The 13,882-nt window shown below is 41.4% G+C and overlaps 1 protein-coding gene across 1 annotated transcript; it reads right to left on the reverse strand.

The window, feature by feature from the left end:
- Positions 1–1,751: 1,751 nt before the first annotated feature.
- Mmp12 (matrix metallopeptidase 12) lies at positions 1,752–11,661 on the reverse strand. Its single transcript, XM_050130251.1, has 10 exons — positions 11,549–11,661; positions 10,175–10,422; positions 9,142–9,290; positions 8,917–9,045; positions 6,342–6,503; positions 5,832–5,955; positions 4,485–4,618; positions 3,855–4,014; positions 2,542–2,645; positions 1,752–2,026 (listed from the first exon to the last, which is right to left on the reverse strand). Exons 1-10 carry the CDS (start codon positions 11,627–11,629, stop codon positions 1,926–1,928), a joined length of 1,392 nt encoding a protein of 463 aa, XP_049986208.1. The 5' UTR covers positions 11,630–11,661; the 3' UTR covers positions 1,752–1,925.
- Between the last annotated feature and the right edge of the window lie 2,221 nt (positions 11,662–13,882).

A 13,882-nucleotide genomic window follows, 5' to 3' on the forward strand; every position in this document is an offset into this window, starting at 1 on the left:
AAAGAACTCAAGAAACTAGACTTTAAAATGCTAATTAACCCAATTGAAAAATGGGGCACTGAACTGAACAGAGAATTCTCAACAGAAGAAGTTCAAATGGCCAAAAGACACTTACGGTCATGCTCAACCTCCTTAGCCATCAGGGAAATGCAAATCAAAACAACTTTGAGATACCATCTTACACCTGTCAGAATGGCTAAAATCAAAAACACCAATGATAGCCTTTGCTGGAGAGGTTGTGGAGGAAGGGGTACCCTCATCCATTGCTGGTGGGAATGCAAACTTGTCCAACCACTTTGGAAATCAGTGTGGCAGTTTCTTAGGAAATTCGGGATCAACCTACCCCAGGACCCAGCAATACCACTCTTGGGAATATACCCAAGAGAGGCCCTGTCATATTACAAAAGCATTTGTTCAGCTATGTTCATAGCAGCATTATTTGTAATAGCCATAACCTAGAAACAACCTAGATGTCCTTCAATGGAAGAATGGATGAAGAAAGTGTGGAATATATACACATTAGAGTACTACTCAGCGGTAAAAAACAATGACTTCTCGAATTTTGCATGCAAATGGATGGAAATAGAAAACACTATCCTGAGTGAGGTATCCCAGACCCAAAAAGATGAAGATGGAATGTACTCACTCATAATTGGTTTCTAGCCATAAATAAACAACAATGAGTCTATAATTTGTGATTCTAAAGAAGCTAAATAAGAAGGTAAACCCAAAGAAAAACATATAGTTATCCTCTTGGATATGGGAAGTAGACAAGATTGCCGAGCAAAAATTGGGATCTTGGGGGAGGGGTGGGATAGGGGTAAGGGGTGATGGGGAGAGAAATGTGAAAAGGGGAGGATTGGGGGAACTTGGGGAATTGGGATGGTTGGGATAAAGGAAGGATGGATATGGGAACAGGGAAGCATATATCTTATTTAAGGGATCCAGCTTAGGGTAGGCAAGAGACCTGAACCTAGATGGGCTCCCAGGTGCCCAGAGGGATGCCCCAGTTAGTGCCTTGGGTAGCTGATGATAAGGAACCTGAAATGGTCCTATCCTATAACCACACTGATGAATATCTTGCATAACACCATAGACCCTTCATCGGGCGATGGATGGAGATAGAGACAGAGACCCACATTGGAGAACCTGACTGAGCTCCCAAGGTCCCAATGAGAAGCAGAAGGAGGGAGAACATGAGCAAGGAAGTCTGGACCGTGAGGGGTGCACCCACCCACTGAGACAGAGGGACTAATCTATTGGGAGCTCACCAAGGCCAGCTGGACTGGAACTGAAAAAGCATGGGATAAAACCGGACTCTCAGAACAATGAGGACTGATGAGAAGCCAAAGACAATGGCACTGGGGTTTGATCCTACTTCATGTTCTGGCTTTGTGGGAGCCTAGCCAGTTTGGATGCTCACCTTCCTAGACCTAGATGGAGGGGGGAGGACCTTGGACTTTCCACAGTGCAGGGAACCCTGGCGGTTCTCGGGAGGGGGGGGGGAGGGGGAAAGGGTGGGGGGGGGGGGAGGGGGAGTGGTGTGGGAGGAAGGGGAGGGAAATGGGAGGCTGGGAGGAGGCGGAAATTAAAAAAAAATAAAATTAAAATTAAAAAAAATATTTTTAATAAATAAATTTCAGTGAAGACAGAGAAGTCATTCTAATTTTCCCACTTGATGGTTGTTAAAAAAAAAAAAAAACAACCTATGGGTGGGGAACCTGGAGGTCTTTGAAGATATTTGCTGAAAATTAAGAAGAGGATCAACTGAAAAATTTATCAAAAGAGGATAACTTTTGTAAAAGCATTTTTCTGTGTAAACAGTATTCTGTGGTCTATCTCATGTTACATTACTGGCATGTAGTACATGGCGAATATGTGATAAGTACTTATTGCACTGACAAGCACCCTTGACTGTATCCTTCCTAACACCCAAACCAGCTGGTACTCTTCATCCGTTTTGTGACACGATGCCACCGGGGGTCATATTCCAGTTGCGTGGCTCCTTGGAAGATGTAGTAGTATCCTAAAATGGAAACAAATTCAATTCTTTATCTCTTACCTTGTGTTTCTTTAAAACCTAGAGCTGTTTTTTAAAAGTAATCTAGACTACAAAAGGTGTGGTTTGTGATGTCAGTGTTGGGGATCCTTGGCAGTGCACCCTGCTATGATGCTCCCTTCCAGCAAGCCAGTCTCTGGGTGGAGGTCTTAGGAGAGGACACAGGGTCTAGGTCAGGCACACATGGATCTTTAAGGAGGAAAAGGCCAGGGTGAACTCGGATTTGTTTATAAATCTCCGTCCACTCAGTAGGAGAGGATAATGAACTAAACGGGGGTTTCTATTCTTGTTAAATGTGTCATACAGCTTATCCCACACCATGTGGGCTGGACCACTGCTCTGTGATGCCGACAGGCAGTTTGCTCAGGCTGAAGTTGAACATATTCACACCACAGGCTGGAGCGCCCTGCACCCATGCTGGATCCCAGGCTGCATTTTCGTACTTGAAAATGCGATTTCCGATATTTTCCCAGTCTACTTACGTTTGAAATAGAAGACTGCACTAACTTTAGGACCAATTCCTGAGAAGTGTGTGGAAATGAGTCTTGGATAAGTCGGGTCCATGGCCTGTCGCGCCACATCATACCTGTGGAAGGACCACCGTGAGGAGATGAACGTCATAACACCAAGCACACGCTCATCTTTCCTGAAAGTGTTCTAAATGTACCGAAGAAAACTGCAAAGACCTAAAGTTCGATGATTTTCCCTAGGTTATCACAGGACTCAAAACTTGGACCATGACTCTAGTCAGAGCTCTCCCGGCTCCTCAGACCCTTCCCTTGCCACCCGGCATTGACAAGGGCTTGAAATGTAACAGCCCTCACTGGGCCAATATCTTAGTTGCCTGTCTTCATTTTTGCAAATCCTTTCTAGCAAGATGCATTTCAATTATTTTCTCTCATGGTGAAAAGAAGGGGTCTTAAGGGCCATGGAATCAACGGGTTTTGAACATCCATGTTAAAGAAAAACAGATAGTAAAACACATCACACCCACACTGGAGAGCGAGGCCCTAGATTTCAATAAAGTCTCTTCTCCTCCTGGGAGAAAAGAAAGAGTCAATTTTCTCTAGACTTCCGTGTGACAACTGAACTTGCTTCTGTCTTATTTTTCACTCAGCTTAGCTCTCCAACTATTACTGGCTCGCCCTGGCCCTCTGGTATTTAGGAAAAGAAAATACTTTGGTCAGTTGGAAGGGTAAAAGGGAGCCAGTAGTCAGACTAATTTTTAAGAATGTCAAATTACAACAAATTAGCCCTGTCTGTCACCTCTCCAGGAAGTTTAATTTGGTGAAATTGCAAGTCCTAGTTTTCAAACGAAGCTAAAGTTGGCAGAACAATTGTTATCACAAATGTATGGCATTCAGTTGCAATTAGATGTTGAATTTTAAATATTTAAGAAAACATAGAGGTTTACTCTCTTAGTATATTCTGTTATGTCTTATGTCAAACATGCAAACGATGTGGCTCCTGACTGTTTTCCTCTGCAGAGGGCAGGGATGATCCCCCTTCTTCAGCGTTAGGGAAGTGAGACAACCAGACTAGCGGTGGAGTGCATCTGGCCTCCTGCTGGCACCCTGCCACTCAAAGGGCCGCTTCCTCATTTTGTCTTCTGGGTCCACCAGTTATGGGAAGGAGTCCTGGAGCCCAGACACACTCCAAAATTAAATTATATCAGAAACCTGGAGAAAAGAACCAGGTGGATAGTGACTATTTTACACCCATATTCTCTGCTCTCTCTCCCAAGAAAGACAAAGGCATTTGAGGCTTTCATAGAGAAGATGCCATTGTAACTCACCTCCAATACTGCTTATCTGCAAAGAAGAAAACCTTCTGGCGAGATGGGTCGAAGGTGGCTGCATCTATCCTCTTCACTGACGTGGGTAATCCCAGAGTGTATATGCTTCTGGGATAGCTTGGCTCTGGTGCTAAGTTGCTCATTAACCAGTACTTGTCATCTACGAAGACGAAGACAAAGGGCACAACAGAATTGCACTGAAAACTAAAACTTAAAAACACTGGCTTACTGTAAAGCATCTCTCTTGTGCAGTGTTCTAATACTCATTTTAATATTTGTGCTGGCTGGGGCGGGGGTGGGGGTGGGGATGAATCTGAGACTCCATCCATGGTAAGCAAGTTCTCTGTCACTGAGTAATATCAACCCACCCTGGTTTTGTTCTCACTCATTTTTTTTTACCTCCTGTGGCTCTGTGGTTTGGATACGTTTAAGTGCCATTATCTTATATTCCACACACCTATCCCAAAGGCTGTGTATATTTCTTGTACAGTTGAGCTTTTATATAAACTGTTAACTTATCATCTAGAGACATGATTACCGAAGTCTAGAGTCTGTTTTTAGTATCTAATTATAGAATGAGGTACCTTTTTCTACCGTGTTCTCAGTGGCAGAACCAAGCATTGGCATTACCTTTAAAAAGAAATAGTTGATTTCTGCTTTCAATTTCATAAGCAGCTTGGATACCAGACGGGACAGTTGGCCACATGGAAGAAATTGAACTGATATTGGAGGCTAGACTCCCAGGTCGTGTCCACCAGAAGAACCTGACATGAAATGTATTTAATATATGTGAAAAACTGCTGTAGACTCCTTCAAAACCCAAATGGGAACTTGTGAAATGATTCAGTATTGATTCTCACACTTTATTCCATAAGTGTCTGTATGAGAGCACCCTGAAAGAGAGCTTTAATCAACTCTGGTAGTGACACTGATTAAACAGGAAACCAGAATAAATAAATAAATTCAGAGTCTGGACTCCAGGGATCTAAGATTTTAGTATAGTCTCCCAACTGGTTAGCTGGTTTTGTAAATGGAAGAAGTGGCTGTTTTACAATCTCAGGAGCATCCATCCTCCCTCCCACACATTAGCTTCCCCATTTACCTCCCCCAACCCAGCCTCTATCTCCATCTCTGCTCCAACACGGAAACTGGAAACCATTCTGGAGTTCTCCATGTACAAAAAGAGGTCTACATAGGAAGTTTTTAGGGTCTTAATTTCTGTGTATGTGTGGATACATGTGTGTATTATGTACATATGTATATATGCATTGTGTATATTTGTATGGATGTGTATATATGTGCATATGTATATGTGTATTGTGTGTATATATATAAGTGTGTATATGTATGTGCATATTTGTGTGGTATATATGTTTTATGTGTTTATGTATATGTGTAGGTGTTTGTGTACATGTGTGCACTTGAGGTGTCTTCCTCACCCATTCCCCCTTATCTTTTGAGACATATGTTTTCATTAAGCCTGGAGATTTTGGGTTCCGTTAGACTGCTTGAGACTCCACAAGCCCCAGTGAGTCTGCTTTCCTCTGCTGCACACTGGGATTTCACAGTCCGTGCAGCTGCCCCTTAATGCATCTATGTGGGGGTGGGGATTGATCTTAAGTCCTCTTGTTTGAACATCTTGTACTTTGCCAGCAGACCCATCTCCCCAATACCTGATACCGCATCCTTTTCAACCTGGGCTTCTCAACTTCCTGTCTTTTAATTCCCCAGCCAGATCCTACTACAAATTTAATTTTTTCACACATTAGCTTCCTAGTCACACAAACAGTATCACATAATTCTCTACTTCAAAAAATCTAAGATCTCTCCAAAACTTGAGAACCAGTCCAAGTTCCTGCCACACAAATCTGATCTACATTCTTCCAAATACCTTCTGGCAACAAACAAGCAAACACAAAAGCTACAAAATCTAACCCCACAGCCTATAGCATTGATTAGATAGGAAAATAACCATACCAGTCTTTAAAGAAGAAGATTTTATCTCCCACTGTGGTGACCGCATCAAAGCTCGGACGCTGCCTGCAGATCATTGGCAGGCGACGCTCAGGACGCATTGTCGGTGGGCTTCTTACTGGGGCTCCTAAAAAGACATTTTGATGTTCAACTCTGGGAATTCTGTAGGAGGAATAGCTATTCTTTTTAAATATTCTGTTCCTTAAAGGAAAATACAAAGCAGTCATGTTTCCTATGAACTTCATGAGAAGTATGCCCCGAGGACTTTGTCCCTCTTAGTTACAGCATCACAGAAGAGAATTTACTTGAATTTACTTCCTCTGGAAGCCCTGCCAACAGAGCAGTGGTGGCACTGTTAGGAAACGTCCCAGATGTGAGGGCAAATGAAGACAGGGTCTGTGTAGCTTATCTCACAGGGTGGGCAACAAAAGAGTAAAATTTCCAAATATAGATATGAGAGATTATTCATAAAAATGCATGGCACTGTATGGCAAATTATGAGGTTCCACTTACCATAGAGGGAGTGAATGCTACTAATGTCATCATTAGAGAGGCGGAATGTGTTGGGGTCAAGGAAACCATAGCTGGGGTACATGACTGAGTTTGGATTGTTGGAATGATGCAGCCCCAAGGAATGGCCGAGCTCATGAACAGCAACAAGGAACAGATTGGTACCTAAGAAGCAAGAAGGTGGAAGAATAAAGCTGTGGGCTTTATCACTTTCTATTTAACTCACACAAGAAACTGTACATGTTTATAAGGTGCCATGTGATGTTTTGATGCCTACACTTATTGTATAATGTTCAAGATAGGGTATGTACCATGTATCTGTGGTAAAAAAATACTCAAAATCCTTTCTTCCAGCCTTTTGAAGTAAATAGTACACTACTATTGTCTACAGTTGTATTGCTGTGCCGCAGTTTCAAGACTAGGACTCCATGCTCCTAACTGTGACTTATTACTAGTGCATCAACCATTATCCACCCAACTCCCCTTGCTCTTCTTCATCAGGTACCCACATTTATGAGATTAACTTTTCTCATGTCTCAAGATGAACAAGATAACGGGGTACTCATCTTCCTATACTTGACCTTTTACACATGGCCCGGTCCCATCCCCGTGAGAGGGTCCAGCCTTAAGTGGCTGAATGTCATCCCATTGTGAATGTGCTGTGTCACATGAGTGCAGGTACCTACAGAAGGCAGATGTTGATATCTGCCTGGGGTTAGTGTCACAGGCTGCTGTGAGCTGTCTGACCTGGGTCCTGGGAATAGAGCCCAGTGTGCTCTCTTAACTTCTGAGCCATTTCTCCAGCCTTGTCATTTGAAAGGAAACAATACATCTAACACAGTAGAGGTCACATTTAGGAATCCTTTACTGATTTCGCTGCTTTTTTAAATATTTTTCCTCAGTCTCAATGATGTCATTATAGGCTAGGTAAGTATCATCAGAGCAGTTCTCTGTCACAGATGTTTTACCCACTCTGTGGAAGTTTGAATCCCCACTTCTGCGTTCAACTAAAAATGTCTCAAAATGTTCTTTTGGAGCCAAACTTGTCTACAGGTATGGATCATTTTATTGCCAGACAAATGGAACATATTCTGGCATGAATCTTCATAACACAAATCATAGGTATATTTGGTAGCTCACATTGCTTCTAAATCTTAATTAAAGCTTGTGTCTGTTGTTCTAACCACTCAGGAGGCTGAGACAGTGTTATTGGCTAAGCCTAGGAATTCAAGATCATAATGTTTTGTACAATTAGCTCCATTAGTCTTGGTCTTCAAACAGGACTTTCTGTCTGTCTGGTGCTTCTGTTAGGTTGTATTTCCTTTTTGTTTCTTAATCAAAAATATCACTCAACACTGTAACAGAAACTCAACAAGCACTGATCAAACTCTTCAACACTGGTTCAAAACAATATGTCAATACTGGATGTGGTGTTCCGTGTCTATATCCCAACTCAGAAAGATGATGTAAGAGGACTCTGAGTTCAAGGCCAGCCTGGGCCACAAAGATAGAATTTTCAAAAACACCTTCTTAAAATTATAGACTCAAATCAATTTTAAGAATAAGGCCAGAAGCCAATAGTACATGCTTTTGTCCCCATTTTTGCATAAACTTGCTTTTACTTGGTCTCTTCAGGCAAGAGCAACTTATGTTTCTAGGACCCATTGGGATTCCAAAACATTCTCACTTGATGAATAGTTTACAAAAAGCCCCTATATGACCCCAGAAAAAACTCAGACATATGGAACCTGTCTGGTTTAGAACTTATAGTTCAACAAGTACTGAATCATGCATGATGTACCTCTGCGGTCTTCAAAATGCCCTTATCAAGAACTTGATAAGTTTTAGGCTGTGTATCAGAGTCAAAGCTGAAGGCTGTATGGCTACCTTCCAGGTAGATATGGTATATATGAAAATATAGCTATACATCACATGAAAAATCAGTGAGAGAAGGTATTCAGGGCAGAGTGACTGTATTCTTGAATTTCTCCCTATGTTTTCCACAAGAATAAATTGTATAATTGAGAATTTCCAAAAGATATTAGAAAAGCTATTGAGATGATGACTTAAATTTTCTTAAACACAGTCTGGACATTCTGAAAATGGTATCACATGATGATGCAAGGCTCCAAGACTACAAATGAGCCTGTACTTCTCCATCAGGATCTGTAAATGTTCTATAAATATCTTTCCAGGTCATCATGAATCTAAGAAATTGTTAGTATATAATCAATCACAGAATTGTTTGCCATTAAGTTTATAGATTTTACTTGTCAAAGCCCAACCAGAAGCTTTTGTCTTTCCAGGAGTTAATAGTACAGAACTTGCTCATATGATCTCAGGGGTTCTTAGAGCTGATCTCTAACATAATCAGACCCAGTAACTCTGATCTGCAATGAGGAAAAATTGGACTAAATGTATAAAGTCTTATATGTGATTTAGAGACGAGCAATTAGACTATATTATTTAAGACTATAATAATTATTTAAGACTATAAAAATTTGTAAGAACGCATTCTTTCAAGATCAGGACCTATCTTAAATCTAGTTATGGTTAGTTTTCCTTTTTTTTCTCCTACCTTGAGAGGAACTTTTACTCCAGGTTTCTGCCTCATCAAAATGTGCATCTCCTTGAATGCCAGGTCCAGGGTAGAAAGCATGGGCCAGTACACCACCTTTTCCATCGAAAGCGTTGCGGTCTCCATGCGCTTTTTAAAACGAAAGAAAGTCAATAGTTAGCTACAAAAGGGAAGAGAGCTGCACTTGGGGCATCACATGGTATAATAAATTTGGAGGTTGTGTACCTCCCAATGCAAAAAGGATCATGATGTCAGCCTCGCCTTCGTAAATCCTCCTGAATCTCAGAAAACTCACGTCACTCCAGACTTGAAAAGCTTTCTGAAATGCGTAGTCAACATCCTCACGCTTCATCTTAGGAGTGTAATTAAGGATTCTGTGTTAGAGAAAGATAGAAAGACAAGCATGACACCACTGGCTAATTTTGTCTTTTCTAGTCTCTCTGTTCTGCACCCACACCTGAAGGAAGAATGTTTTCACATACTGACAGTCCAGGTAAAAAATACTCTTTTGAAGTTCAAACCATTTTTTCTTCAGAAAACTATTTTATCAATCCAAATATATTTTAGTTTACCAGATAAATTACTGGTAATTATCGTGAAGGATTTAGTTTCATAAACACAAATATCCATTGTGCCCAAATTCCATATTTATCCATCTTTAATATTCTACATACTTCTCCTGTCTTATTTGTATTCAACTCAGATCCATTCTCTTTGTCTGCAGCTTTTCTGCTCTGCTCTGAACGGATTGACTAGCAAATGACAGCAAGTCCTCCTTTAGAGAACAGCTTTCCTTATAGAGATAATAAATTATGTGTGTGTGGGGGTGCCTGTGTTTATATGCATGTTCATATATGTGTAGGTGTGTGTGTAGTGTGTAAGTGCATGCAGAGGCCAGAAGCTGACTCAGGTGCCATCCTCAATCACACTCTATTTGTTGAGGCAGAGTCTCTCAACCAAAACTGGAGACCCTGATTCTACTAGTCTAGCCTGCCCTGGGCCGCTTCTACCCCTGTCTCCTGTGCCTGTAACGGCTTTTCCATAGTTTCTAGGGATCTGAACTCTGACCCTCGTGGTTGTATGACAAGCACTTTCTCCCCTAGTCATCACACCGGCCTGGAAACAAGGAATGCCTTTGTGTTAACACCGCACAGAGGCTACCCTCAGCCTTAAAACTTTGCTGTAGCTAAATGTGTCAGGTTTCTCGAAGCCACACGCATAGGAAAGAAAAATTCACTGGGTCAGATGCTGACATTACCTGTAGGTGAGGTGATGCTTGCTCCATATTGACCTCAATGGCACTGCGCCACGATGCTGCACGTCAGACACTCCACAGCGAGGGGTGTGCATTATCTTCAGAGTAGGCTTGTCCAGCTGCCCAGTTGCTTCAAGCCCAAAGAACTGCTGCATTTCCTGGAGTTTTTCTTCTAGGACATTTCTCTTGACTTTTGATTTTAGCATTGAAATTCTGTCATCATCAAAGTCATAATATTTTTTCAAGTACCTCTGAACAAAGCACAAGTAATGAGCACAGTTACACTGTACACTGTACACAGCCAGGTTTCTGTTGGGGCCCTGCAAACATGGTCAGCAGTACGCTGGTGCTCCTGAACCACATATTTTACTTACAACCTACATTATTATTATGTAGACAATCAATTATAAGAAAGAAATTTAACTTCCTAAGATATTTAAGCATGTCACAAATAAGTAGTCTGATTCCCAAGAGCCCAGTGGAAAAGCTATCTATTATTCTGCTTCTTCAAACTTGTGTCTGGGGTTTTAGAAGCCATTTTGACATCTAGTGTATATGGGTACATTGTAAGTGGCAAAATCTTTGTTGTTAGGGTACTTAAACCATTTTGGTTGGCATTGAAAGTTGACTTAGCTGGGAGATGTAGCTTAGTGGTAAAGCACTTGTCTAGCATGCTTGAAGGTTTGGGTTTGTCTCTGGTATGGGGGAAAATCTTGACACAATGGAAGACTTGGAAAATTCAAAGTAAAAATAATGTTAGAAAATAGAGCCAACTGCTGAGCCAATACAGAAGAGCACCTGAGGCCAGGAGTTCAAGACCAGACTGGACAACACAGCAGACCCTGTCTCAAAAAGGAATGTGTGTGGTTTTAGAAAATAAGAGCTCAATTTTCTTAATTATAAATAGTAAGACTTTTCAAATCCTATTTTAAAACACTTATGAATAAACATGTGAGATAAGTGAGCATAGAGGGAGCTTGCTGCACCTATTATGAGAATTTAAAGTGGCTATATAGATTAAGCCGTGTCCAAATCCCACATCATTAATGGACATTAAATTACAAATGAAAGACAAAATGTGGTAGGAGAGAAAATACAACACTCCATCAGAAATATGATCCTATTATATTGAGCTAAAATTATTTACCCAAAGCTTTTTGTAGACACCACAATTATTCACAAATTTAATAATATTCTTTCAAAACAATCATTCGTTTTGATATTCCTCTGTGAAAAAAACAATGCTTAAAAAACAGCTATCTATGCCACTTTTCAAATCAAATCATACTTTTCAAAACAAACTTGCAAATTCAGTAAATATTGCAAAACTTGCAACACCAGTAAAGATTTGACCAGTGCAATCTTGTTAGTACTTACTTCAGCAAATTCTAGTTCGTTCCTGGGAGTGGCGGCAGAGGCAGAAACCTGTAAGAGCACAGAGAGCATGAGGACCTTCATCGTGGCCAGCTCCTTTCAGCAGAGCTGTCTTCACTCTGCTCTCTTGTGCAAGTTCCCTTAAAGTCCACTTTTTATAGCCCTCTAGACCAGATCTGGGAACCTGAAATCCTCAGAGTGACTCACAGTTGTTATCATCCCTTGCTTTCCTCCAGGATCATGTGAACAGTGATCAGAGTGTCATCTCACTAATCACTCACCTAAGCGTGTCTAGTATTTCTTCAAAAGGACCAGTGAGCCTGAGCTACTCATTCAAAAGCACAGGTAAGACCCAAGAACAGCAAATCTGCCAAACATACACAACAACTCCGCTAGTAAAGTTTTGGAAAGCTTGATGTTGTCAATTCTCCCTTTTGATGCTTTCCTTATACCAATTATAGATAATGTGCCTTCAAGGAAATTTTAAAAGAATGTGTGAAGAAAAAAATTTGCTAGAATATACGAATCCTCTATTTGTTTAAAACTTTAAACCTTTGTTCAAACACAAGAGAAAGTTTGGGACAGCAGTGTGCTTTGATACTTGCTCTGTGTGCACGCTTAGGTTCTTATGTGGACTGAGATTTTCAGACACTAGAGCAGAAACACAACCCCAGCTGGATGTCTGCAAAGATTCTGAAGCTCACTTCCTCCTTACCCATGCTGCCTGGGGTGGGCAAGAGTGGGCAGCCCGAACGCAGCACTGGCAGAGTATGTATGTAGGGAAGACTTCCCTCTGCAGCCTCGTCGTCTCCTTCTCCTAACCCCGACCCAACCCTCTCATCTGCTCAGTTCCACCCCCCAGTTGATGAAGTATTTAAAAAAAGAAAACATTTGCCAAACAAGGAGTGAAATTCCCGAAGCAGAATTTTGGAATGTGAGTTGTGTGGACAGGGTTCTGTTCAATCCCCTTTAATCCCACCAAGCAGCTTCTAGATGAAGAGTCTAGTACAGGGGTGAACAAATGGGCTGTAATATAAACACTACTCCTTCCAATCTGCTGGACGGGGACATGATGGCTATTTCCTAATGTTAATTTTTATTCATTTTTAGGGGCCTGTGAGATGATTAGGCAGGCAAAAAAAACTTGCTCCAAAACCTGATGACCTGAATTTGATCTCAGGAACCCACACGGTGAAAGTTGTCCTCTGAACTTCACACGCCTACTATGGCATGCATGCACTCACAGAGACATATATAATAAACAAAAAAAAATGACTTTTAGGATTTCATGCAAAACAGCAGATCCATTATGGCATCTCCATATACACGTGTCCTATGTCTGCTCTCCTGACTCTCCTCTCCTCAGATATAAAGAGAAGGGGCCCCACCCGCCACACCACACTATCCCTGTATCCTTGCCAAACACCCCTGCCTTTCTCCTATTCTGTGGCTTGATTTCTAGGTGATCCATTTGAAATGGGGACAATACTCTTTAACCTCCTGTGCTATTGTGACAGGGGGTTAAGCACTCTGTCCCTTCCCTTTGACCTTCATGGGGACTATCAGACGTTGAATTTGTAAGCAGGTGAAGTTCAAGAATTCATTAAGAGAATGACAATGTGGTGAACATTGTGAAGAAATCCTTTCAAATATTGAATTTAGCTCAAGAATCATAAGCAGAGCACAACTGTGTTGGGCTAGAAAGTGAGGAAATGCACGTTTTTTTTTTCCTGTTGCTTTTTTTGTATTCCTGGTGATGAAAACTGCCTTGAGGGTAACAGACACTCAGCAAGTCCCTGTCACTTGTATCTGGATGTAGGACATTAAAGGAAATGAAGCTCTTGGTGGGAGCAATCACTAACAGGAGGTGTTCCTGTTTCACTGAAAAAAAGAACTGGTGTCATCCCCAGCAAGACAGAATTAAATTCTTGGAAGGTTTGCAGGAAATATCTCATGCATTACAATGCAAGATGCAGGAGGATAACAGAGATCTAAGAAGTGAAAGAATGCTCACATTTTGGTTCCCCTATGTCTCAACTCACGAGCTGCTCCAGATTGGTCCAGGGTAAGGAGATAAAGGCCACATGGGCAGCTACAGGACCCAGAAGAGGAAGCCAACTTAATTCCTAGACTCAGGCAGACCAGCTTATGCATCTCGGTCTGTTGTTCAATGACCTCAAGCTACCACTTTAACTTCTTCAAGATGAGTTTTCCATTTGTGAAGTTGGAGTCAAGATTGCTTCTACATCAAGAATGGCTATAAATATTGCATTAAATAATAGAAAAAAGTAGGGAGCCAACAACCTGGCCCACCTTAAAGATTACCTACAATGCAAC

The sequence above is a fragment of the Alexandromys fortis genome, unplaced genomic scaffold (genome assembly GCF_014885135.2).
Source record: "Alexandromys fortis isolate MF-2015 unplaced genomic scaffold, M_Fortis_MF-2015_v1.1 scaffold_311, whole genome shotgun sequence".
Classification (NCBI taxonomy): domain Eukaryota; kingdom Metazoa; phylum Chordata; class Mammalia; order Rodentia; family Cricetidae; genus Alexandromys; species Alexandromys fortis.